The 21,981-nt window shown below is 39.6% G+C and overlaps 14 protein-coding genes across 15 annotated transcripts; 9 read left to right on the forward strand and 5 right to left on the reverse strand.

The window, feature by feature from the left end:
• Positions 1–11: 11 nt before the first annotated feature.
• On the reverse strand, positions 12–1,076 carry Gasu_17370 (translation initiation factor eIF-5A). The gene has a single exon (XM_005707437.1). The coding sequence runs from the start codon at positions 995–997 to the stop codon at positions 530–532; it is 468 nt and encodes a 155-aa protein (XP_005707494.1). The 5' UTR covers positions 998–1,076; the 3' UTR covers positions 12–529.
• Positions 1,077–1,226: 150 nt separating this feature from the next.
• Positions 1,227–2,715, forward strand: Gasu_17380 (uncharacterized protein). The gene is made up of 4 exons (XM_005707438.1): positions 1,227–1,641; positions 1,692–1,758; positions 1,813–2,379; positions 2,432–2,715. The coding sequence occupies exons 1-4, from the start codon at positions 1,247–1,249 to the stop codon at positions 2,663–2,665; spliced, it is 1,263 nt and encodes a 420-aa protein (XP_005707495.1). The 5' UTR covers positions 1,227–1,246; the 3' UTR covers positions 2,666–2,715.
• Position 2,716: 1 nt separating this feature from the next.
• On the forward strand, positions 2,717–4,714 carry Gasu_17390 (RNA polymerase primary sigma factor). Its single transcript, XM_005707439.1, has 5 exons — positions 2,717–2,823; positions 2,876–3,594; positions 3,641–3,701; positions 3,755–4,189; positions 4,245–4,714. The coding sequence occupies exons 1-5, from the start codon at positions 2,749–2,751 to the stop codon at positions 4,596–4,598; spliced, it is 1,644 nt and encodes a 547-aa protein (XP_005707496.1). The 5' UTR covers positions 2,717–2,748; the 3' UTR covers positions 4,599–4,714.
• Positions 4,715–4,791: 77 nt separating this feature from the next.
• Positions 4,792–6,086, reverse strand: Gasu_17400 (O-methyltransferase). The gene is made up of 3 exons (XM_005707440.1): positions 5,872–6,086; positions 5,565–5,818; positions 4,792–5,517 (listed from the first exon to the last, which is right to left on the reverse strand). The coding sequence occupies exons 1-3, from the start codon at positions 6,052–6,054 to the stop codon at positions 4,875–4,877; spliced, it is 1,080 nt and encodes a 359-aa protein (XP_005707497.1). The 5' UTR covers positions 6,055–6,086; the 3' UTR covers positions 4,792–4,874.
• Positions 6,087–6,326: 240 nt separating this feature from the next.
• Gasu_17410 (uncharacterized protein) lies at positions 6,327–7,111 on the forward strand. The gene is made up of 3 exons (XM_005707441.1): positions 6,327–6,486; positions 6,534–6,685; positions 6,728–7,111. Exons 1-3 carry the CDS (start codon positions 6,445–6,447, stop codon positions 6,819–6,821), a joined length of 288 nt encoding a protein of 95 aa, XP_005707498.1. The 5' UTR covers positions 6,327–6,444; the 3' UTR covers positions 6,822–7,111.
• Positions 7,112–7,160: 49 nt separating this feature from the next.
• Positions 7,161–9,976, reverse strand: Gasu_17420 (uncharacterized protein). Its single transcript, XM_005707442.1, has 3 exons — positions 8,238–9,976; positions 7,994–8,190; positions 7,161–7,947 (listed from the first exon to the last, which is right to left on the reverse strand). Exons 1-3 carry the CDS (start codon positions 9,882–9,884, stop codon positions 7,287–7,289), a joined length of 2,505 nt encoding a protein of 834 aa, XP_005707499.1. The 5' UTR covers positions 9,885–9,976; the 3' UTR covers positions 7,161–7,286.
• A 120-nt stretch (positions 9,977–10,096) lies between these two features.
• Gasu_17430 (poly(A) binding protein) lies at positions 10,097–11,087 on the forward strand. 2 transcript variants are annotated; one of them, XM_005707443.1, is made up of 4 exons: positions 10,097–10,255; positions 10,291–10,345; positions 10,391–10,449; positions 10,502–11,087. In XM_005707443.1, the coding sequence occupies exons 1-4, from the start codon at positions 10,242–10,244 to the stop codon at positions 11,040–11,042; spliced, it is 669 nt and encodes a 222-aa protein (XP_005707500.1). In that variant the 5' UTR covers positions 10,097–10,241; the 3' UTR covers positions 11,043–11,087. The 2 variants fall into 2 exon arrangements, with proteins under 2 accessions (XP_005707500.1, XP_005707501.1); XM_005707444.1 differs by having other exon boundaries at positions 10,296–10,345; positions 10,383–10,449.
• Positions 11,088–11,096: 9 nt separating this feature from the next.
• On the forward strand, positions 11,097–12,457 carry Gasu_17440 (methionine--tRNA ligase-like protein). Its single transcript, XM_005707445.1, has 4 exons — positions 11,097–11,369; positions 11,418–11,889; positions 11,939–12,217; positions 12,269–12,457. Exons 1-4 carry the CDS (start codon positions 11,125–11,127, stop codon positions 12,383–12,385), a joined length of 1,113 nt encoding a protein of 370 aa, XP_005707502.1. The 5' UTR covers positions 11,097–11,124; the 3' UTR covers positions 12,386–12,457.
• A 1-nt stretch (position 12,458) lies between these two features.
• Positions 12,459–13,106, reverse strand: Gasu_17450 (protein-tyrosine phosphatase). Its single transcript, XM_005707446.1, has 2 exons — positions 12,943–13,106; positions 12,459–12,896 (listed from the first exon to the last, which is right to left on the reverse strand). The coding sequence occupies exons 1-2, from the start codon at positions 13,072–13,074 to the stop codon at positions 12,489–12,491; spliced, it is 540 nt and encodes a 179-aa protein (XP_005707503.1). The 5' UTR covers positions 13,075–13,106; the 3' UTR covers positions 12,459–12,488.
• A 250-nt stretch (positions 13,107–13,356) lies between these two features.
• On the forward strand, positions 13,357–14,398 carry Gasu_17460 (uncharacterized protein). The gene has a single exon (XM_005707447.1). It carries the CDS (start codon positions 13,401–13,403, stop codon positions 14,289–14,291), a length of 891 nt encoding a protein of 296 aa, XP_005707504.1. The 5' UTR covers positions 13,357–13,400; the 3' UTR covers positions 14,292–14,398.
• Positions 14,399–14,406: 8 nt separating this feature from the next.
• Positions 14,407–15,908, forward strand: Gasu_17470 (monooxygenase/ oxidoreductase). Its single transcript, XM_005707448.1, has 2 exons — positions 14,407–15,602; positions 15,652–15,908. The coding sequence occupies exons 1-2, from the start codon at positions 14,429–14,431 to the stop codon at positions 15,870–15,872; spliced, it is 1,395 nt and encodes a 464-aa protein (XP_005707505.1). The 5' UTR covers positions 14,407–14,428; the 3' UTR covers positions 15,873–15,908.
• A 78-nt stretch (positions 15,909–15,986) lies between these two features.
• Gasu_17480 (oxidoreductase, zinc-binding dehydrogenase family protein) lies at positions 15,987–17,187 on the forward strand. The gene has a single exon (XM_005707449.1). It carries the CDS (start codon positions 16,047–16,049, stop codon positions 17,073–17,075), a length of 1,029 nt encoding a protein of 342 aa, XP_005707506.1. The 5' UTR covers positions 15,987–16,046; the 3' UTR covers positions 17,076–17,187.
• An 11-nt stretch (positions 17,188–17,198) lies between these two features.
• Gasu_17490 (serine/threonine protein kinase) lies at positions 17,199–19,426 on the reverse strand. Its single transcript, XM_005707450.1, has 4 exons — positions 19,190–19,426; positions 18,736–19,140; positions 18,542–18,679; positions 17,199–18,488 (listed from the first exon to the last, which is right to left on the reverse strand). The coding sequence occupies exons 1-4, from the start codon at positions 19,352–19,354 to the stop codon at positions 17,241–17,243; spliced, it is 1,956 nt and encodes a 651-aa protein (XP_005707507.1). The 5' UTR covers positions 19,355–19,426; the 3' UTR covers positions 17,199–17,240.
• A 220-nt stretch (positions 19,427–19,646) lies between these two features.
• Positions 19,647–21,919, forward strand: Gasu_17500 (DEAD box ATP-dependent RNA helicase, putative). Its single transcript, XM_005707451.1, has one exon. It carries the CDS (start codon positions 19,680–19,682, stop codon positions 21,867–21,869), a length of 2,190 nt encoding a protein of 729 aa, XP_005707508.1. The 5' UTR covers positions 19,647–19,679; the 3' UTR covers positions 21,870–21,919.
• Positions 21,920–21,981: the final 62 nt, after the last annotated feature.

A 21,981-nucleotide genomic window follows, 5' to 3' on the forward strand; every position in this document is an offset into this window, starting at 1 on the left:
TCTATAAGCTTTCAAAAGCCCTGGTGAACAGATTTACGCAAATACTTGATACCTTGATTCCTTCTCATAGCGATATCATTGTGAATGCTGTATGTCCTGGAGACGTTGACACTGCAATGGCAGATAAGAACGTAAAACAATTACAAAGTGTGACTGATGCAGTAGCAGACATGATATGGTTGTTAGATTTATCCAACCTTTCTCTGCCTAGAGGATCTTTTCTTCGAAAGCATTGTCATATTTCATGGTAATAAGATCACTTGAACACAAAAAGTCAAACAAAAAACTTTTATCGAGTAAAACCAAGACCAGACAAACTACGTAATCCAAGCCATCCAAACAGCATACAAAACTGCCAGAAAACTTTCAAGATATATGTTTTCAACAAATTTTTCTCCAAACACAGCAGTCTCCCTAGCCTAGAAGAAACCATTCTGCATCAGAGAAATTTTCACTGAATACCTCCGACGAAAACACTCCTTTGTCTCAAAGCACGACGCTAGTCTTTACAGACAAGCCAATATTGAGATTACGGATTAAGCTCCTTTGATGCGATTATCTTTTCTGTTTTCATTGCCGAAAGCACTGTCACCAAAAGTTCCTTTCCCTCGTTAAATTCTTGTTTGATCTTTTTGTGTACGTCGTCACTTTCCAAATCTAGCTTTAGGTCCGATCTTGTTTCGTTGTTTTCATCCATGAGCACCACAAAGCCATCATCCTCGATGTCTACCAGTTGATAGTCTTTCCGGTTCACAACAGGCTGTAAAATATTGTGAGAGGTGGGGCACATTTCCTCGTATTTCTTCCCCGTGAAGATATCTACGCCTACTATATTGGCTTTTGCGTGCCCATGCTTGCCTGTTTTTGAAGTGGAAATATCTACGACTTTGCAGGGAAAACCTTTCAAAACTACAAAAGAGTTCTTCTTTACGGAGCCTGCTTGAATAGGAGTGGCCTCCGCGGCACCAGCGTCTGCTGTGACGACATCATCCGACATGATGAATGAATTGCTCAAATGATTCTCCCCCACAACAGGCCTCGATGGATTGTAAAATAAACCGTCAAATGATCCTCCTCCGCTCCCTCATGTCAACTATCTATCTCTTCATCAAGAATGCATATCAACACACTAGGTTAGATGTTGACATATCTATAATTAGAAAAGAGTTGTATCACTTCAAGGCTTCAAGATGTGAATATAAAGACCCAAGAATATAGTGTCTTCAGTTTCATTTGAAATTGGGGAATGATGACGAAGAAGAAAACGATTCAAGTTTCAAGAGACGTCTCGTACAAGAGGAAAAAGGAGTCCCTCTGGTCTCCTGAAGTGATCACAGACCATGTAGAAGAACCAACGGCTCACAGTACAACTCCTCCGTTGTCCGACCCGGAAGAAGTGAGACATATTCAGCGTGTGATCTTGGCCTTTAGAAGATATCTCAATGTGTCGCTTGCTAGAATCGACAGAAGAAGAAGAGACTTTTTATGCCTCTCTGACGAGTTACAGTCTTGGGTTCCCACATATCTACAGAACTTGGAACAAAGTAAGGAAGCCATTCGAAAGAATGACAAGTTGCTGCGATACATACTTTCCACTGTTGAAAACTTTGAATCTTTCCAAGCAAGAGAGCAATATGGAGGGTAAGTTTGTTTTCTTCCATCAAGTAGTTTCGTTAGCTGAGATTGTTTAGTGACTTGACAGACGGAGACCAAGTTGTTCGATACACTTTAGAGTGTTATGAAAGTGATATTGAGAAGGTATTTTGACTTCTTTTATCTTATTGTAAGGGAAGGAAACTAATTTTTTCGCAGGTTAGAAGTATACTGTTGCATATCATGAGAGATTGGTCAAAAGAGGGAGCCCCTGAACGAGAAGAATGCTATCGACCGTTGATCGACTCCACAATAAAGGAGTATGAGAGGTTCTGTAGTGATAGCTCTAGTAGAAAGGATCCTGCTACTTTTCGAGTTTTGGTTCCTGGAGCTGGTTTAGGGAGATTGGCCTGGGAACTTGCGAGGGAAGGTTTTCAAGTGCAAGGCAATGACTTCACTTATTATTCCCTTTTCAGTTCCAATTATATTTTAAACTATATTATGGAAGATACCCATGTAGAGGGAATGGAATTTTTTCCGTTTATTCATCAAACTACGAATGTCATAGATTCTGCAGATATTCTTTCTCCTGTGTACATTCCCGATGTGGATACGAGAGAGCTACCTTCCTTCTCCAACTTTAGCATGGTTGCAGGTGACTTTGTAGAGGTTTATGGCAGCAAACAACAGGCGGAACAATGGGACTGTGTCGTGACTTGCTTCTTCATGGATACTGCACATAATATCCTTGATTATGTCAGTGTAATTAAGAATCTATTGAAACCGGTATGCTGAATATTATTTCGTTGTTATGTTGTTTCTAATAGAATAATTATAGGGTGGTTCGTGGATAAACCTAGGTCCTCTACTGTATCATTATGCGGACACAGAAGATGAGCCTTCCATTGAACTATCATTGCAGGAATTGCGTCGTGTCATAAATATGTTATTTGACATAGAATTTGAAGAAATGCGAAGTTGTTCATATACACGCAATCCACGTTCCATGTTACAATTACAGTATCGTTGTTCGTATTTTGTGGCCCATAAGAAACACACCACAAAATCGTAGAATTCTGGTAAAATGGATTTGGCGCAAAGAATAAAAAAGTGCACATTATTTGTTTGTAGAAGCGTCTAATTTTGAAAACCATTATGAAAACTTGCTCTGTAGAAAGCAGTGGTCTGTGTTTCAGTTTAGTAACACCTTTCCATTTTAACATTTTAAGGGTACAGTATTTTCTGTCTTTCAGTCGAATAATGTTCTAAGACATGTCAATAGTTACAATCTCATTGTAAGGAAAGTTCGCAACTCGAGTATGTACAGCAAACTATCAAGCATAGTTCGGGACTAGGAAGATACTTGAGGGTCAAAGCAATCACTTGTGTAGGCTATGCAAGGAACTGCAAGCCTTGTGTAACTGGAAACGGACCCAAAAGTCAAAGAAATGAACGATACAACAAGAAGGCTGCAAAGGTTGAAAATTCAAAAGTATTCGATAAAGAGTCAGAAACTTACGAAGAATTGAGTACGAAAGACAAAGGCTTTCCCAAAGAGGACATAACGGACAAGTTATGCAAAGACTGGGATATTGAAGCACTGTCCTCAGACGCGTTGGTGGAAGCAACCTTGCAGCTTGAAAAAAGTCTCAATCATCAAACGAGCATCAAGAAGACTCTGAAAGAGACGCAAACACTTGCTAACAAAGAAACGTCCAATAATTCGTTCAGCAAGTTTGACCTAGAGAGAACCCTCGACAAACTGGAAAAGAGTTACTCAGTCAACACAAGATTCGCCAAAGAACAGAAAAGCAGAAATGACGAACTTCCAATACTGAGGAACAGCAGCGTGGTAGCTATTCGAAATGGCAATAATTCTGTTTTTAACTTGAGAGAATACTTGGAAAATATTCAGCAGTCACAAGCAGTCCGTCACAATGAAGAATTGAAGCTCACTGAAAACATAAAGAGAGGTTTATTAGCAGACACCATGTTTAAAGAGTAAGTATCTTTATTTCTTGAAAATAGTAACTGATAGGGTGGTTAGACTCAGCCAACGCTTAAACAGGGAGCCTACAGTATACGAATGGGCTGATGCACTTCAAGTTGTACGTAAAGCATTCTTATTACTGGTAGAACCCGTTTAACGTGATTTTTTTAGTCTGCCGAGAAGTTGGAAGAAATTATGAAACTTGGAAGAATTTCTAAGCAAGCTTTAGTTACACTTCACATGGGTCTGATTAGAATGATCGCAAGAGAAGTGCTCCGTTCTCGATTTTCAGTTGATGCCAAAACAAGCTTTATGGACCTTGTGCAGGAAGGTTCTGTAGGTGTTCTACGTGCTGCAGAAAAATATGACGGGAAACTTGGTTGGAAGTTTTCTACTTATGCGTCATGGTGGATACGAGCTACCATGAATAGAGCATTGGAAGAACATTCCCGTTCTGTACATATTCCTGTTGGGGTTCTTGAATCGTATCACTTGGCCAAGAAATTGGAAACCTCTTTAAAGGGAAAGCTTGGACGAACTCCTACTGATGAAGAAATCGCAAGGGAGATGGGCGTTTCGGTGAAAAAATTGAGATTTTGTATTCAGGTGAGAGCTTAGTTAACAATGTTGATATTAGGATATATTGATGGAAGATATTTAGTCTGTACATAATCGTCCGATGTCGTTAGATAGTTTTTTCTCTACCGCAGATGGCTCTAAAGATGCAGATAGTGCTAAATTAATTCCAGATTCTAAGACGGACGAAGCCATCGATACAATTGTGGAATCTATGTTACGGACAGACCTTGAACAGCTCATAGATGAGAAACTTAAGCCGAAGGAGAAGCAAGCATTGATGTTGCGTTTTGGATTGGAAGACGGAGTACCTAGGTCGCTAGAAGAATGCGGAAGAATAATGGCATTGAGTTGTGAAAGGGTTCGCAAATTAGTTCTCGCTGGCCTAGAGAAATTGCGACATCCTAGCGTAATTCAAAAATTGGAAGTCTATGCCTGAAAACATTTTTGTATGGGCTAAACGATCTATACGGTTTTGGGAAAGCAACTTGGGATGACTTGTATTATTTTGGTTTTAGGTGTGTATATTTTAAGAGTAAAGTGCAATCGTAGAATCAATATTCTCTCTTACGGAAAATTCCATAAAATTGTTTCAAGGATTATACTCGAATTTCACGCCAATCCAGCAACTGCCCCTTTTGAAACTGCCTGACGCATGAACTCTCATTAGAAAACTCCATCATGCAATAGAAATAAGACAATGCAAAACAAATCTTTATTCCTTCTGAGCCTGTATAACTGAAATCTGCCCTGAAACAGTATCCTGGTAACCAACATATTTCCATTCAGCCTTTGCTAGCAAAGTCTTCCACTCATCTTCGGTACGTTCCTTGCTGGAGTGAAGCATGCCCATATGAAGATCAAATATTTTACCCGGTGAAACAATGGACGGTCCAGGAAGAACATATTCCAACACCAACAATGTTGCATGGGGTGCTGCACATTCTCTTATATTTCTCAAAATACGAATACAATTTTCATCATTCCAATCATGCAAAATGTGTTTCATCATATATACCTCATAGTTCCGAGGAACGCTTTCAAAAAAGTCGCTCACTTCCTTCTTACACCTATCTTGCAATTCGGGTTCAATGGTGACTGCTTCATCCAAAACTCGAGGCAAGTCGGATATACAGCCCTTCATATGTGGATATTTTTTCAGTATCAACTTTAGAAGCACTCCAGGACCCGAGCCGATGTCACATATTTCGCGGAACTTGGAGAAGTCAAAACTGTAAAGGATAGATCTCGTATCAAACTCACTGATGGACGCCATTCCTTGCTGAAAGACTTTTAAAAACTCTTTATGTTTGGAATCTGCCTTTGAAAAAGCATCGAAATAGTTATCCTCTTCAAACCTATTCTAACTTGAGAAGTTTTCCACTCCCAATCTGTAACAACTTACACATCTCGAACTACTTTGTTTCCTGTTTGTAAGCATTTTTCCAAATGTAACCAACAACGGCAGTGTTCAACACTTCCTTCAAACAGCACAACTCCACGTGCAGAACCTTCTTGTCTTTCCAATAGAAGCGATCCTCGTTTGGTAACTGTGAAGGATCGAGCTGGAGAGTCATGTTCCTCTACGAGAAGCAAAGCTGAGGCTGCTCTTAAAACTCTGTAGGTAAATTCTGGGTGGGTTCCACATTTAGACGCAATCTAATATCTGAACTTTTAACAGACAAATATCAGCAGTGAGAAACAGAGTATACCTCTTTGGCCATGACAGGACTCCCATCCTTATCCGATGAAAGTTTATCCATCTCGTCCAACAACCTCAAAGAAGTGACGGCTCTCACGATGGCAGTTTTCCAATGTCCATATGTCAAGTCTAAAATTGCTGCAAAGTTATCAAAGTATTCTTCAGGACTTGCCATATCACTCGATGTTTCCATTTTCAACTCACAAATGGATCGTCAAAATCACTTTATGATTACTTGAAGAGTGCAATAACTCTTATGAAATGGAAATAATAAAAGTGGTTCTTGCCAGTCATTACATTTGTATCTTGTTAAAGCACCAAGATATAGAAGACAAGATGAAATATCAATCACATAGTAAAAGTCATAAAGAGAGTAAAAGAGACATTTTCAAGCATTTATGCCACACTGATAACAAGAGTTTTGTCAATGACAGATTCAACACAACACTATATTTCATAAAAACTTTGTGAGAAGACGAGTTTCAAACGATATCTAATCGAATCCGACAGAATATGAATGTCTTTGAATTCGAGTATGCGTTAAGAGTCCAAGTTGTATTTCCTGTCGTCTGTTTATATATATATGGAAGGCAACTCATCTTTGGGCGATAAAGAGGATGAAAGGGTAGTTTATTTATCTTTTATGTTCAACTTTCAGCTGAAAGAAACTAGGATGCCGTTCAATTCGTGAAAAACCTGTTGCGTCGTTCCTTATGGGTACAAGTTGACGATACTCGTTGGATATACGGGGAGTTTGTTTGTTTAGATCATTTGAAAAACTTGATACTGGAAAATTCCTTCCAAGTAACGTGTGAAGGCCATCCGTAAGTGTTATGTTTGGAGTTTACTACTTCTTACGTGTGTAGTCGAGGAAGAGACGTTGAAAAGCGCCAACGTTTAGACTGCTGCATTATTCCTGGAGAAAAGATTAGAAAAATATTTATGGAAGAGTCTTCCTGACTAAAAAACCACATCTTGAGAACGTTGTTTTTCTCTCCACCTGACAATTTTGAAAGGCAAGCGAAGATAGGTTTGTAAGTCCTTTCAACAGAATAGAAAGTTCCGTTCGTTTAGTATATGCTTTGTTAGAAGGTTTGTTTTTACAGACTCATAATTTTCTCATCGTAGATTTTATTGAGATACGTCATATGAAGTTTGAAAACATACATCGCTTCTACTACAGACAGATATCGAGTCAGCAACTAATTCAATGACTTGGCTTAGAATAAAATATATCTTTAGCTACACTGCCAACACTATATATTTCTGTTTCTCCACATTCTTTTTACCCCAACTTTGTAGTTGACGAAAAGTTATATTGGACATTTAGGATTCAGAGAAATCGACAAGCTTTGTCGATTTTTGGATATTCTCGAAAATATCCAAAAATCGTAGCACCTTCTATTCTTACGTTATCCTTTCTCACTAGGATCGACTGTTCCTTCGTTCTCTCCATTTTTCACCCAAACGATTCAACACTCCAGGCTTTTCTATTTTATCCATTGCTTCAGGACCTTGTGTCTGATTGGATTGCGTCGGAAAATCCTTTCCTGCCAAATGTGTATATCTCACAATGTAAGGCGCCGCAGATGTCTTTTTTAAGCCTTTCATTTCTAAAAGTTGATTGAGTTCTCCAATGCTACTATCTGGAATAAGAGCAACATAAGTATCTACAATAGATTCCAATGGTGATAACAAAACTTTCAAAATAAGTTCCACTTTGGTCATTTCCTTATTCACAAACTTTTGATAGGAACTCCAAGGAGCAAGAAACTCTGATTGGACTCTTTCCTCTTTATGATCTTCTCGACTTGCATTATTTGGATAGGCAATGAAGGGAACATTTTGCAACATGTTCTTGATGGCCGCAGCATCCAGTAACAACTGTTGTGCACTTATGGATGATACCTTCTTACAAGTCTTTAGGGTGGTCAAATACGCTGGAATAAATATGGCAACAAAGCGATCGCAAAAATATCGAAAATGAACAAATGATAATAAGTTGGCGAGACTCGGAAGGGAACGGAAAAATTCTTCCTCCAATTTCGCCACATATGAGGATGAATCACCAACGGACTGGATATTGCTTTTCAAAGTTTCAGTGACTTGTAATAACGATGAATTCAACTTACTTCCAATTGATCTGGGTCATCAAATTGAGATGCTTTTGAAATCGAGTATAAAGTCCTACAGCCAGTGAACGTAAACCTTTGGCAGCAACTGCACGAAATTCGTCTCTTTCTACATCCATTTGAACATTATCAGCAAAGACGGGATCTACTTTTTTCTTAATAGAATTGACAAGTTGTTCCACAGTGCTAGCACAATACTAGTTGAAAGTCAAAACAAAAGTTCAATAATCTGTTCTATGTATACCTCGGCAGTGGACACGATATAGCATATCGTGCGCTCTTCTGCATCATTCAACTCCAATGGTTGAATATGGAAGCTCGGGGGTAAGACATCCTTTGAAATGAAACTAAAGCCACTTGTAGAATTGGAACGTCCTTGCTTCGACAATTGTTCTCCCAAAGAATGAGCATATGACTTCAAATGCTTTTTAAACACTTTATGAAGATTGAAAAAGGTCTGATTAGTAGTCAACGCTCCGCAACGTTTCATGCAGCGTTTAATTTGAAGAAACAACTCCGTAGAACTTTTCAAAACGGTCGAAGGAGATTCTACCACCCAAGTTTCTTCAGTTATAAGTTTCTGTAAAAGTTCTCCCAAGTTCTTATCTTCCAAGGCTGAATAAGCACCCATATATGGTTCAAAACAAGTACTAACTAAACCAACAAAATGATGCTTGGAGTTTGTAGGCAATTCTGAATCTTCCGAATGACTTGAAATAGTAGAAAAACGACGTTTCTCTTGAGTGCCAAAGGTGGAGTGGAGAAATCGTCTTTCAAGTTCCTGTTCGAATTCAAAAGTCTTCTGAAGCACTCTCAATAGAACAGTGACATCTCCTGGACTCCTTTTTTCAAGTTCAGCTGTCAAATGCCTTCTCGTAGTGGTACAAAAGCTATTAGCCAGTTTAAAAGCGATGTTCCATTCTTCGGGAAAAATATCTTTCCAATATTCTTCCAAATATCTTAGTTCCCTTCGTAGCCATGCAAAGCGTCTCTCCGTGGCTTCTACTGCTGCAGCTTCACCTCCCGGGCCGAAAATGGCTTCATAGGCTGCTATTCTTGAATGTATATACCAATCAATAACTTCTCGACGACTATCATTACTTAAATAATCCATTATCTTACACATTGCCTGCAACTGTTGGATTTGTTGCTGTTTTTCTGAGTTGGAGCTAATATCTGCTAGTCCTGTTGGACCGAATAAACGTAACTGTTCAGATATAGATTCCTGCATATGATTGGAAAGTTCCTTAGCCTTACGGATGAGGGCAGGAATCTTTCCAAGCTCTTGGTATTCCTCCAGTTCTTCAAAACGTCTCAAGAACTTTATCAGATCAGGAAAAAGAATGGCGCACCGCTTCCAGTCTTTCCTGTTCCAACTATTTTCACAGGCTTCTACCGCCTCTTCAAAGGACTGTAAATCCTTTATGGCTTCCAAAGTTTTCGATATGTTTCTTCTAGTTATTTCCAGTGTCCTTATTTCTGCACAAACACTGTTTAACTTTCCTTCAGCATTAATTGCGTCAATGGAAAAGTTATTCATTTGTTTCCGCAACTGAAACAACTTTTCCTTTGCTTGGGCGATATATTGACTAGACTTGTTGCTGTCAAACCTTTCTTCTCGCACTTTCTGAGAAAGGTCATCGTCTAGCCTTGAAACGGTAGCTTTTACTCTAGCAATAAAAGAGTCCAAAGTAGTTAACGAGTCTTCCGTTGGAAATTTGGAGTTGATAAACTCCTCAACATCAAAAGAGGTTCCTTTCTTTGCTTCTTTTTGGAATTCTTCACAAAGGGACAGTACTGATGAACTATTAGAGTCTTCATGGTCCAGAAACAACTCGTCTGATAACTTGTTATCTCCTTCTTGAATATTTCCGCCCTTTGAAGACTCCATCTCATCGATTTACTTAAGAATCAAAGAATGATCAACTATATCAACCCTGCTTATGCGAAGCAATTATGAACACTGTGCAATAATGTACTCAATGCATTTTCTGGTTTTTATTGAAGAGTAGTTGATGAGTCTCTATTCCAATGACTCATCTCTGCACTTTATTGATTGTAGACCGTCTCTCTTTTTCTCTTCTTGATGTTTTGAGTCTTCAAGTCGTCATCATTTCCCACATTTCATCGGCCGTTGATCATCCGTGTTTGGATTGTGAGAGTGTGTAAACAAAAGTGGCGACTTCCAAGTTCCTTTCCGTTTCTAGCCGTATAGCGGCCACTCTTTTCAGAAGAAATTATACTTATTATGGTTTACGCCATGTAAGTACAGTTCCTGGGGAGGGAGAAGGTAGTAGTGCAGACGGTGTCTCTGGTCACACACAAAGCAGCAACCAGACAGTGCAAGCGGAGGTAAGACGAATTCTTTTGTTATAAACATATGTTAAAGACTGGAAGAATTTTACAGGAACTGAAGAGGGCTCACCTTCTGTAGCAGAGGATTCCACAAGGAACAGGTTTGGAAAGTTTCTAATAACTTTTTTAAAACTTTTGCCCATCTTTTTTTAGGAGAGTTTTTGTTGGTAACCTCGCGTATCGTACAACACTAGATGATTTAATTCAACACTTGGGTAGTGTGGGGAAGATCGCTACTTCCCAAATACTTACCAACAACTTGGGACGCTCAGTGGGAGGTGCTATCGTCGAGTTTGATTCGGAAGAAGCTGCAAAACGAGCAATAGAAACCTTGAATGACAGTGAATTAGATGGCAGAAAAATAATTATTCGTGAGGATAGAGAAGACTTTTCTTTGCATGACCCACGGAGAAAGATGAAGCAAGGCGATCCCAGAGCTCTTCAAAACAGACGTATCGTTGTTTGGAACCTGCCTTCTCACGTTAGATGGCAAGAGTTGAAGGATTTGTTCAAAGAATCTGGAAACATTCTATGGACAGAAGTAAGAAATGTACGTGCGAGAGATGGTGGTGAAACAGTGATGGGCACGGTTCTTTTTGAATCCGAAGAGGATGCCAGGAGAGCTGTTGAGAGGATGAGAGGAAAGAACTTTTTAGGCCGCATCATCGATTGCCGATTTGATAGCCTTCGTTAAATAGGTAGAAATATAAAAGATTGCTTTTCCTGTTTGTTGTTGTAAATGAAATGGATGTGCTTGTTATATTTTGTGATTGGTCATGACGAGCGACAGTCGATTGCAAGGCGTATTAGACTTTTGTAGTCTTCACTTGTCAAACACAAGAAACAAAGCACACAAAGAATTCTTATGGAAAGAATTGACTAGTTGCAACATCGTGTCAGATCATGATCCTTTATTAGGCTCTGGTGATTCTCGTGCCGTACAATATTGGTTTGAGCAAGCTGGGGAACAAGACAAAAATCACCTCTTGCAGTCAGTCAACAAGCATTTATCGAATAAAACGTACGTAATAGTTGAAAAGTAAGCAATAGTTTTTTATTCTTGTTCTAGTTATTTGGTTGGTGAAAGACTCACCGTGGCAGACATAGCTATGTACGTTTCCCTTTATAGTCTTTTCGAACAAAAATGGTCAGAGTCACAACGCCTCTTATTTGCAGATGCTTTACGTTGGTTTGATTTGCTGCAAAACTCTCTTCCGATAGGTCAGAAGTGGGAAAAGATTGATATTGACTTCACAGTATCTGAAGAGAAGCTGCATCAGTTGTTGGATAACAAGCTCCGAATAGAAACTGAAAAACCAAAGGAGGAAGCTGTAGTTGCCCATAAGAAGAACAAGGACAAATTGGAAAAGGCTAAAAGTGCAACTAATACAAAGGGTGGATCAGAAGAGAAGAATGATGAACCTCTGAAGGAAGAGGCCGAAGAAGATGTTTCAAGATTGGATATTAGAGTGGGAAAAATACTTTCAGCTAAACGACATCCCGACGCAGATACTTTATATATTGAAGAAATTGATGTTGGTGTAAGTAAATTATTGCATAAAGAAGGATTGATTGACAAGAAAGTAACAGGAAGCCTCTCCGCGTACTGTTTGTTCGGGTTTGGTGAAATTTATTCCTGATCCAGAGCAACTGCTCGGTTATTGCATCGTATTGTGTAATTTGAAGCCAGTCAATATGAGAGGCGTGAAGTCTGAAGCAATGATACTCTGTGCTACGAGTAAAGATGGAACTACCGTGGAATTGGTGAAACCACCTGAAGATGTTCCAACTGGAGAACGAGTGACTTTTCCGGGTCATGATGGTGTGGCTGACTCAGTTTTGAATCCGAAAAAGAAAATATTTGAAAAGGTAAGAAGGATTCCACTCGCTTTCCAACCGATTTTCTTATTTGGTGAAAAGGTGCAACCATATTTTGCAACTAACGAAGAATGTATTGCTGTCTGGAAGGATATTCCCTTTACTACTTCACAAGGTCCCTGTAAAGTGGCAAGTATTCGAGGAGGAACTATTCGTTGAAGATTGAAACAAATACTTTTTTCAGTGTCACAAAAGTCAATAGTTTCTTCAGTTGTGTAAACTATAGGATTTTCAAAAATTGGGTTGCTTTATCTTGACGCTGTTAGTTAGCTTCGGAAGACGTTGGCGAAGTGGATCTATTGGATATTATGGCTTCCAAAAGTCCTTCACAAGCGTCTTCCAGAAGATCAAATACAAACTCGAATTCTTCATCCCCTCCATATACGCCACCTGAAAGAAATCCATAAAAAGGATCTGGAACTTCCCAGTTGCATTCCTCTGCAAGTTTTTTATTCTTTGCAAACTTCAGCAATAGCTCCACTCTAGGTTTTCTATTGTGACGAGAAACCAAGTCTTTGACATCACGTAGATTGCTTCGGTCCATGGGAATAATGTAGTCGAATACTTCTATGTCTTGGTCTCTCAGTGCTCGGGCTTTTCCGGTCATTGGAATGTTCCTTTTTTGAGCCATGGCCAGAGCTTTCGGATGTGGTGGCTCTCCAGTGTGCCACTTAACTTTTGTCAGTAAAAACAAAGGAAGCTAAGAATCCACTTACAGCTCCAGTACCACAAGAGTCACACTCAACAACAGAGTCTAAGCCCTTTGTTTTAACCAAATGTCTGAATATGTTTTCAGCTGAAGGAGACCTGCAAATGTTTCCCAAACATACAAACAACACTCGAACCATTGAATGAACGATCCATTCCACTACATTTTCAATAGATTTCTAAATATGTATATTTGGCAACTATATAGTCGACTACTTGGAAGAGAGAATTAGCTTTTATTATAATCATGTACAAGTTGAATGGAGTCAGTGCGCATGGTTCTTGAACAAAGTTTCCTTGTCATTGAATAGGACTTTTTTTTGTTTCTGTTTGATGCGCAAATGTAATAAGTTTTATATTTCAAGAGAAATATGCAAATGTAGTCCTAAACAAGACATATTTTCCAATAAAAGAGACAAAGGAATGCGTCGTCATCCTCTGTTGAATCCCTAAACACCGTCGGAATATGCCTCGACATCGAAAAAAGCGAAGAACACATGTTCCTGTATCGGAAGAAGAAAACAAGGTTCCCATTACTATGGTATGTAAAAAAGGGAAAATAACCAACTCTCTTGCAGACCTCGTGATGGATCTAAGAAACATGTTACGGCCACATACAACCAGGAAGATGCAAGAAAGTGCATCCAGTTCTCTCAACGAGTTTGCAACGTTAGCCAAAAAATTGGGAGTTAGTCACCTTTGGATATTATCAGAGTCCGTTAGTAGCACCACATTGAGGATTGGCAGACTACCAAAAGGTCCCACTTTTACTTTTAGAGTCAACTGGTTCTCATTGGCGGCCGATGTGAGGAAAGCACAGAAACGCCCTCACATTGTCAGCGATGCAGAACTAAAGGATCCTCCTCTTCTTGTTCTACACGGATTCGAGGACTCTAGAGTACAGGAAAGAATGATGAGCTCGTTATTCCAGTTTATGTTCCCAGCAATCGACTTGGATACATTGAAACCACAGGCAGTGAAAAGAGTTCTTCTTGTAAACTATGACAGGGAAAAAGAAGTCATAGAAATACGTCATTATCTCATTCGGACGAACCCTGTAGGTCTATCGAGGCCCATACGCAAGCTATTGTATAGAAAAATTCCAAAACAACTCAATACCTTGACAGATATTTCCGAGCTGTTAGATAGAGGAGGAGATGGCGCATATAGCTCGGAATCAGAAGGAGAAGGTTCCGAAGATAATAGATGCTCTCTTGTTACTGAAAATAACAACAATACTTCAAAGAGAGCATCCGTTATTTTATATGAAGTGGGCCCACGAATGTCCTTGCAGTTGTGGCAAATACAAGAGGAGCTCTTTAGTGGCTCCTTCGTATACGAATCAAAGTCTAGCTAAGAGTGAGAATGACTGTAATAGTAAATTGTATAGCTTCTTGAATGTGAGCTAGAATAATGATGGAAATAGAGGCATTCACAAACTCCTATAAATAAAAAGATTTACGTTCCTATTATGATTGAAGGAAATGGACAAGAATGAATCTGGGTTTTGTAGCTCATGAGAATATCTTGAGAGTCCCTCTGAAACACCGAAGCACCGGAAGGAGCGGACGACAACCTTGTCGCATATGTTGTTCTAAAACTGTCGATTATGATATAGTTGTGGTGGGAGGAGGAATTGCTGGATTGGCGTTCTCAGCAGCTCTAAAGACGGTCTTGAAATGGCAAGGATCTTTGTTGGTCATAGAACAGTCATCTTTAGAAGGTTTAGAAACTGGATCTGCTTTGGGATTATGGACAAATGCTTTCAAGTGTTTGGATGCCTTGGGAGAGCAAGTGAGTCGTACTTTAAGAGATAAAAGTTGTCCTCTTGAAGGTGTTCTTATTCGAGACGCTGAACGAGGACGACTTCTCAAGAGCATACCGTTGGATAAGTGTATTGGAGGTCCTCACGAGTTTTCATATGTCAGACGAAGAGATCTTCAGGAAGAATTACGTTCTCTTTATCTATCTTCACCAGATGTAAACTACTTGGTAGGAGAAACTGTTGAGAGTGTTCGAAAGGACGACTGTATGATAGTCGTTTGTTCAAGTGGTATTGAATTGAAATGCCACATAGTTATTGGTGCAGATGGTATCGGTTCGGTGGTTAGAAAATGTTTGTATCCCTGTTTAAGATGGCCTAGAACGATCAAGTCGAATGGTTACATGGCATTTCGAGGTATTGTCTCGCTGAACCAATTGCCAGAAAAGGTAATCAACGAATTGGAGTCTTCATGGAAGAGCCATATTTCTCAGATATGGGGAAAAGGTATTCGTGCTGGAGTTGCACCGTTGGATATACATCATTGGTATTGGTTTCTAACGGTAAATGAGAAGCAGTTGAACAACTGGGATTGTTTCCAAGGTAATTTTCATCTTTGTCAAGACAAACTGAGTGAATTGCTTTTCAATTGGGTTTATCCACTTCCACAGCTCTTTCAGTATACACAAGCTGAAAATATTCATGTTCACAGATGTGCAGATTCCCTTGATATCCTACTACCAAGGAAATATTTTTCCCTTCATAATAGTTTTCCAGTGACCCTTATTGGTGACGCTGCACATCCAACTACTCCTAATTTGGCTCAAGGAGCTGCACTTGCCTTAGAAGATGCGTTGGTACTCGCTTGTCACGTGTATAGTGCTTGCTCTCAGTCAGTCAACCATGGTACGCGCATGTAATAGGAAGCAACTCAATGCTAACAAGTCTCTTTTAGAGATTCTACAAGAAACTTTGTACAAGTATGAAGACGAGCGTCTGCTAAGAACGCAGCGTTTGGTTATACAGTCTCATGTGATTGGAAAATTGTTACAACTGGAAAATAGTTGGGTTTGCTTCCTAAGAGACAATGTCGGAACAAAAGTTTTCCTTCAACCACAAGCCTTTCTACGTCACGCTGTCTGGGATGTACCTCCATGTTTCCATCCAAATAAATAAATTCTTTACAGCTGTAAGAAAAGGAACCCTGAACATGACATTGCCAAGCGGAATGGTTCATGAAGAAGGGCTCTAAGCGATGTGTCCTCGTGACAACTTCCATAAAGTTCGATTTGTCGAAGGAAAGCAAAACTTCACCGAGTTGATAATATTCTGGCATTGGGTGAATAGAAAATGGCTTCAGTACCCACTACACAGAAAGCGTTGGAAGTGGTTCAGTTTGGAGACCCTCTCAAAGGTACACTTAAGCTTAATAAAGAGGCTCCAGTTCCCAAACCTGGTGATGGTCAAGTCTTGGTAGAAATGAAATATGCTTGTCTCAATCCTGCGGATGTATTCACTGTTCAAGGAATATATCCAGGAGTGAAAAATGTAACCGAAAAGAAACCGGGTTTTGTAGCGGGTCTTGAAGGTTCGGGTAAAGTGGTAGCTACCGGTTCAGGTTGTTCTTTGAAGGCAGGAACTCGCGTTGTACCTTTGTTAGGGGAGAGGGCTGGTTCCTGGCAGCAGTACCTAGTTGTAAGTGAAAAGCAATGTATACCTGTGCCAGACGATGTGGATGATGCGACAGCTGCACAACTATTTGTGAATCCGTTAACGGTAGTCGGTATGCTAGATGAGATTCAACAGAAAGCACCAGTCAAGGATAATCCTTGGATCGTTCAAACTGCTGCAAACTCAACTTTGGGTAGAATGTTCATCCAGTTAGCCAGGAAACGAGGTTTGAAGACGATCAACGTCATTAGAACTTCAGCAACGAAACAAGAACTTGTGCAACTTGGTGCAGATGAAGTAGTTGTCGTTTCTGAAGAGTCAGAACTTAGCAAGAAAATTCTCCAGCTAACTGGAGGAAAAGGAGCAGCAGCAGTAGTCGATGCTGTAGGGGGAGAAATTGGTACAGCTTGTTGCTCTTCTCTGGCGAAAGGAGGACTATTCCAAGGTTATGGTTTGCAGAGTGGACAGCCCATCCAAGTGAGCAATAGCGATCTTATTTTCAAGGATATTGTGATAAGAGGTTTCTGGTTGGCAATATGGTTCCCGAAACAACCATCCTCAGTCGTTCAGGAAGTGTTCGATATGTTGAGAAAGAAGGAACTTGTCCCACATATTCAGAAAATATTCGCGTTGGAAGACTATTTGGAAGCATTCAAAGCTCAGTTTAGTCCTGATAGGAGAGGAAAGATATTGTTCAAGCTCACTTGACTATCTTCTAGTCGACATAAGTTGTAGATGAACAGAAGAGAGTGTGTGATTGCCTATTTTTTGTAACAGTTTGGGGAATAAAAACTTTCCAAAAAAAAGTTGTGTTTTTTATAAAGCCCTTCGGAAAAGTTGTTGCCGTTTACTTCGTGCCTTGTTTCCAATAATTTACGCAAAAGTCTTCCTCCTCGCATGATAAACCTTACTCTCCTTACTTACATGACTTAACTCCTCTAGGGAGTCTTGTTTGACTTTATCGTACCTGCCATCCACGGTACATGGTGAGATAGATACTTTAAGCCTTTCAGGTAGCACATTGCGAATATGTTCTACAGTTGAGTCATGAACTGTTACAATTATTTTTTCAACAAGTTCCGATGAAAATCCTGGACGACACTGTTCTGCATAAGCAAAAGCTGTTTCGAGGTTCGAAAGAGCGTTTCTCCATTCAACAGATACGCGTTCATCTTCTGCTTCTAAACTGAAGGATTTGAAAACAGGACAAATAACTTCTCGAAAGATAGATGGGACTTCTGCATCTTCTATTACCTGACTATGACGCCTATAACGCCTAAACTCTTGCTGATAATGTACATCTTCCATCTTTTCAGTAGCAGATAAGTTCAGAGGCTTTCCAGTATGATCAACAGTATTCCTCGAAGGTATCAGAACAGTATCCACTTTCTGTTGCGGTTTCGCATCGACAAATCTCACAGTTTCTTCCGTTGAAACTGTTCCACTTACTCTGCTTGTTCCGTTCCTCTGTATCTTGGAAGAATATAATACAGTATCGGTGGAATCTAAGTCTGTCTTTGATTGCATAGCAACATGATGTGGTAACTTTGCCGATTGTGAATCTTTTGAAGGCCTTCTATACATGCTAGAATCTTCACTCGTTCTAGAATCATATCGTCTGTCAAGGACAGTTCCATTTATCTGTGAACTATCAGAACGAAAAGAATCAGCAGTTTCTACTCTAAAGACTGTCCCATCAGTAAGTTGTACACTTCGTACAGAATCCCCTTTCCACTCCAAACGGCACTTGGTCCCCAACTCCGGGTCAGGAATATCTGTAATGTCTTGTGGTTTTTCACTGGAAACCTTCAACTCCTGTACAGTACCAAGGTGATCTTCAACTACAAATATGGTCTCACCGGCATCCTTTTTTAGTGTCTTGACAGTTCCAAAATCCCACGCAAAATCTAAATCTACTGTTGGGAGTTTTCGTCTCCTATCTGCTTTGGGAACTATTTTATGTGAATTCAACTGTTTTTGTTTTTTCTTTTCGTCAAGCAGCCTCTTTAAAATACTTGTATCTCTTCTCTTCGTGATAAATGGATGCTTAAGAAGGATTTCTGCATTCTTTCGTTTATCAGGGTCTTTTTGTAAGCACTGGCAAATAAAATCCTTAAATTCCTATTCAAAATAAGTAAGTGTATAACATCAGACAGAAAAAGAAGAAGACGTACTTCCGAAAATTCCCCGGAAAGCCTCGGAGGATCCGATTTGGTTATTAAGAAAAGAGCTTTCATTGGATGAGTATCTGCCCATGGAGGCCTTCCATATACCATTTCTAGTGCTGTTATTCCAAAGGACCAAATATCAGCCTAAGGATGTGCACAATTTCAGCTCAGTATTCAAAATAGTTTGGAATGATAGATACTTTTTGATCGTAATAACTCGCTTCAATCACTTCGGGAGCCATCCAAAACGGAGTCCCAACAAAGGTATTTCGTTTTCTCATCGTTTTAGTGACTTGTTCGGAAACTCCAAAATCTGCTAGCTTGACATGGCCTTCACTTGACAATAAAATATTTGCAGCTTTGATATCACGATGTAATCTTCCTTCTCTATGGAAGTAGCTAAGAGCAAGCAATATTTCTCTCAAACAAATAGCTGCAGCATCTTCAGACAAAGGACCAGTAACTGCAATCAATTCTTTGATAGAACCGCCTTCCAAGTACTCCATTATCATCCACAGAAAACTTCCACTCAAAAACGAGTTGTAATATTCCACAATATATGGATTGTTTAACTGCGACAATATTCTAATTTCTCTACGAAATTCCTTAAAAATCTATTAGAATGCCTAATACTTGAACACCGTCGCTTCCTACCTCAATATCACCCTTAGCGTCTTCTAAATCAATGAGTTTAATAGCTACCGGCTTTCCTGTTGCTTTTTCCAAGGCTCTGTATACCTCTCCAAACGAACCTTGTCCTATCTTTTCTATCAGCTCGTACGCTTCCTCCCAGTCATAATTGTTTGAAATAGTCGACATTTATATTTTTCTAATCAGGCTGTTACTGTTTTTTGGTCAACTAGTTACCAAGAAGCAACTCAATCCTATTCCTTGTTGAACGTAAAACGTATATCGATGGGGGAGGCGCTGAAGCAACCAATTCCTTGGAATGGACACGTAGTATGGCAATGGAATCTTTTGTCCATAGAACGTCCCTGTGCCACGTGTCTATAAATGGAGGCATGGAAGATAGAATACTCATAGAGATGCTTTCTTCATCCACATTTTGTAACCAGAGTCACTAATAGAACTCTAATTATGTCATGATGAATTATTGTGGATTATTCTTCTACTATTGCTCGCAATGAGTGCCTTCGAGGAACTCGGTGTACTTCCAGAAATCATAAAGGCGGTAGAAGACTTGGACTGGTCACTACCTACTCCTGTACAAGCTGAAACCATTCCTTTGGTGTTGGGTGGTGGAGACGCAATGGTTTCAGCAGAGACGGGAAGTGGAAAGACGGGTGCTTTCTGTTTACCTTTAGTACAAGTTTGCTATGAGACCTTGCAAGGAAAATTCTTGCAAATCACGAAGCAACCTAATCATAACGATAAATCAACAAGTTTGTGGTTCAAAAGTGACTATAATCTCATCATTGACAGAGAACAGACGGAACTAGAAAATAAATTACCCAATAGATGGCAAGGTGCCAGAGCTAGTCTTGGAGCAAATAATGGACGGTGGTATTTTGAAGTAAAAGTTTTGTCGGACGGACTTTGTAGAGTAGGTTGGGCAACAGAGGAATGTTCTTTGGATTTAGGAACAGATAGTGAAGGTCTTGGTTATGGTGGCACTGGGAAGAAATCTCATAATAGAGAGTTTGCAAACTATGGCGAACCTTATGGGGAGGGTGACATTATAGGTTGTTTTATTGATTTTGAAGAATCTAGGTTATTCTTTTCAAAGAACGGAACAATTTTACAAACTGCGTTCGAAATTCCTGCAGCGCTTAAGAATTGTACTTTTTATCCTTCGGTCTGTCTAAAGAAATGTCGAGTCCAAGTTAACTTTGGTCCAGTTTCTAGCAAGAACTTCATGGATTCTTTTAGGATGATTTCAGAGTCTCCATTATGTATTGAGAAAACTTATTCTACCGGAGATTCGTCAAAGAGAAAGAAAAATCGTCGTGGTCCTTTGGCTCTCATTTTAGAGCCTTCTAGGGAGCTTGCTTTGCAAGTAAAGGAGGAGATTGGAAAATTTTCAAAATATTTGAGTCCCACGATACGCTGTGCCTGTTTAGTGGGAGGAGAGAAGATTTCGCAGAATATTCATGCATTAGATAACGGTGTAGAAGTGGTTTGTGGAACATTGGGTCGTATTCAAGAGTGTATAGAAGGAGGACATTTGGTTTTAAGTAGTCTCCGCTTTCTTGTGCTCGACGAAGCTGATGCATTTCTTCATCAAAACCAGATGGAGTCTATTATAGGAATCTACAGCCGTGTTGAAGAGCAAAATCTTGTTGGAGGTGTTCAAGTACTGTTCTTCTCTGCCACATTACACTCTCCTGAAGTTCATGAACTTTCCGAAAAGATTCAACAGTCACCCATGGTGGTGGATATGAAAGGAAGAGACTATGTACCTGAAGAGGTTGAACACAGCGTCTTCTTTGTTGATCCTAGTCAAAACACGACTGACTCAAAAGACTTTTCAGTGCACACAGATGGAGTGCATGAGCCAGAAGGCCAGAGTACTTTGGAAGAATGGAGCTCTCAAAGGATCAAACAAATGAAAACGGTATTAGTACGGAAGTTGATTGAATCTTTCTCGATGGAGCAAGCTTTGATATTTGTCCGAACTCAGTTAGATGCCGATAATTTACATCACTATTTAAAGAATATTTCTTTGAGAAACAAGAGTGGATATGGTAAAGATGAACGTTATTCAAGCGTGGTGCTTCACGGAGGCATCAGTGCAAGAGAACGCAAGGCCAATTTACAGAACTTTAAATCAGGTGAAGCCCGATTTCTTATTTGTACAGATGTAGCAGCGCGAGGCATTGATGTCGAGGGAGTTCCGTATCTTATCAATGTGACGTTACCCGATAATGTAGAAACTTATGTTCATCGTGTTGGCCGTGTTGGTCGCTCTGAAAGATTAGGTTTGGCTATTTCACTGGTTGGAACGAAGCCAGAAAAAGTTTGGTTCCACCGTTGTCCAAGTCGAGGTCGCAACAATCAATGTAAGAACAGAAGGCTGTTGTCTGAAGGAGGCTGTACTATTTGGTACGATGAAATGGAAATATTCAAGCAAATCCAAAAACATTTATCCCTTCAAGTAATTACTTTAGATTCAAGTTTTCAACTGCCTGTGGACAACAGAAAACATTTTGGATATCAAAGTAAGGAGATGGAAGCCATTGCTGCCATTCAGAAAAAGGTAGACTGTCTTAAACCAATTACTACGGCTGTCATAGAGTTGGAAGATCAAGTACAAAAGAATTTTTTGGCATTATCTCATCGTTTTTCTTTGAATCATTTTAACTTTTGTAGTTAATTTCATTTCATTCCGAGAGAAGGCCATTCAATAAAAAAATTTTTAGGAATTGAGAGTGTTGGAAAATTGCTTTATCCCAAAGGGCGCCCTGTGCTATTGAGGTTGATATATA

The sequence above is a fragment of the Galdieria sulphuraria genome (assembly GCF_000341285.1).
Source record: "Galdieria sulphuraria unplaced genomic scaffold scaf_11, whole genome shotgun sequence".
Classification (NCBI taxonomy): Eukaryota; Rhodophyta; class Bangiophyceae; order Galdieriales; family Galdieriaceae; genus Galdieria; species Galdieria sulphuraria.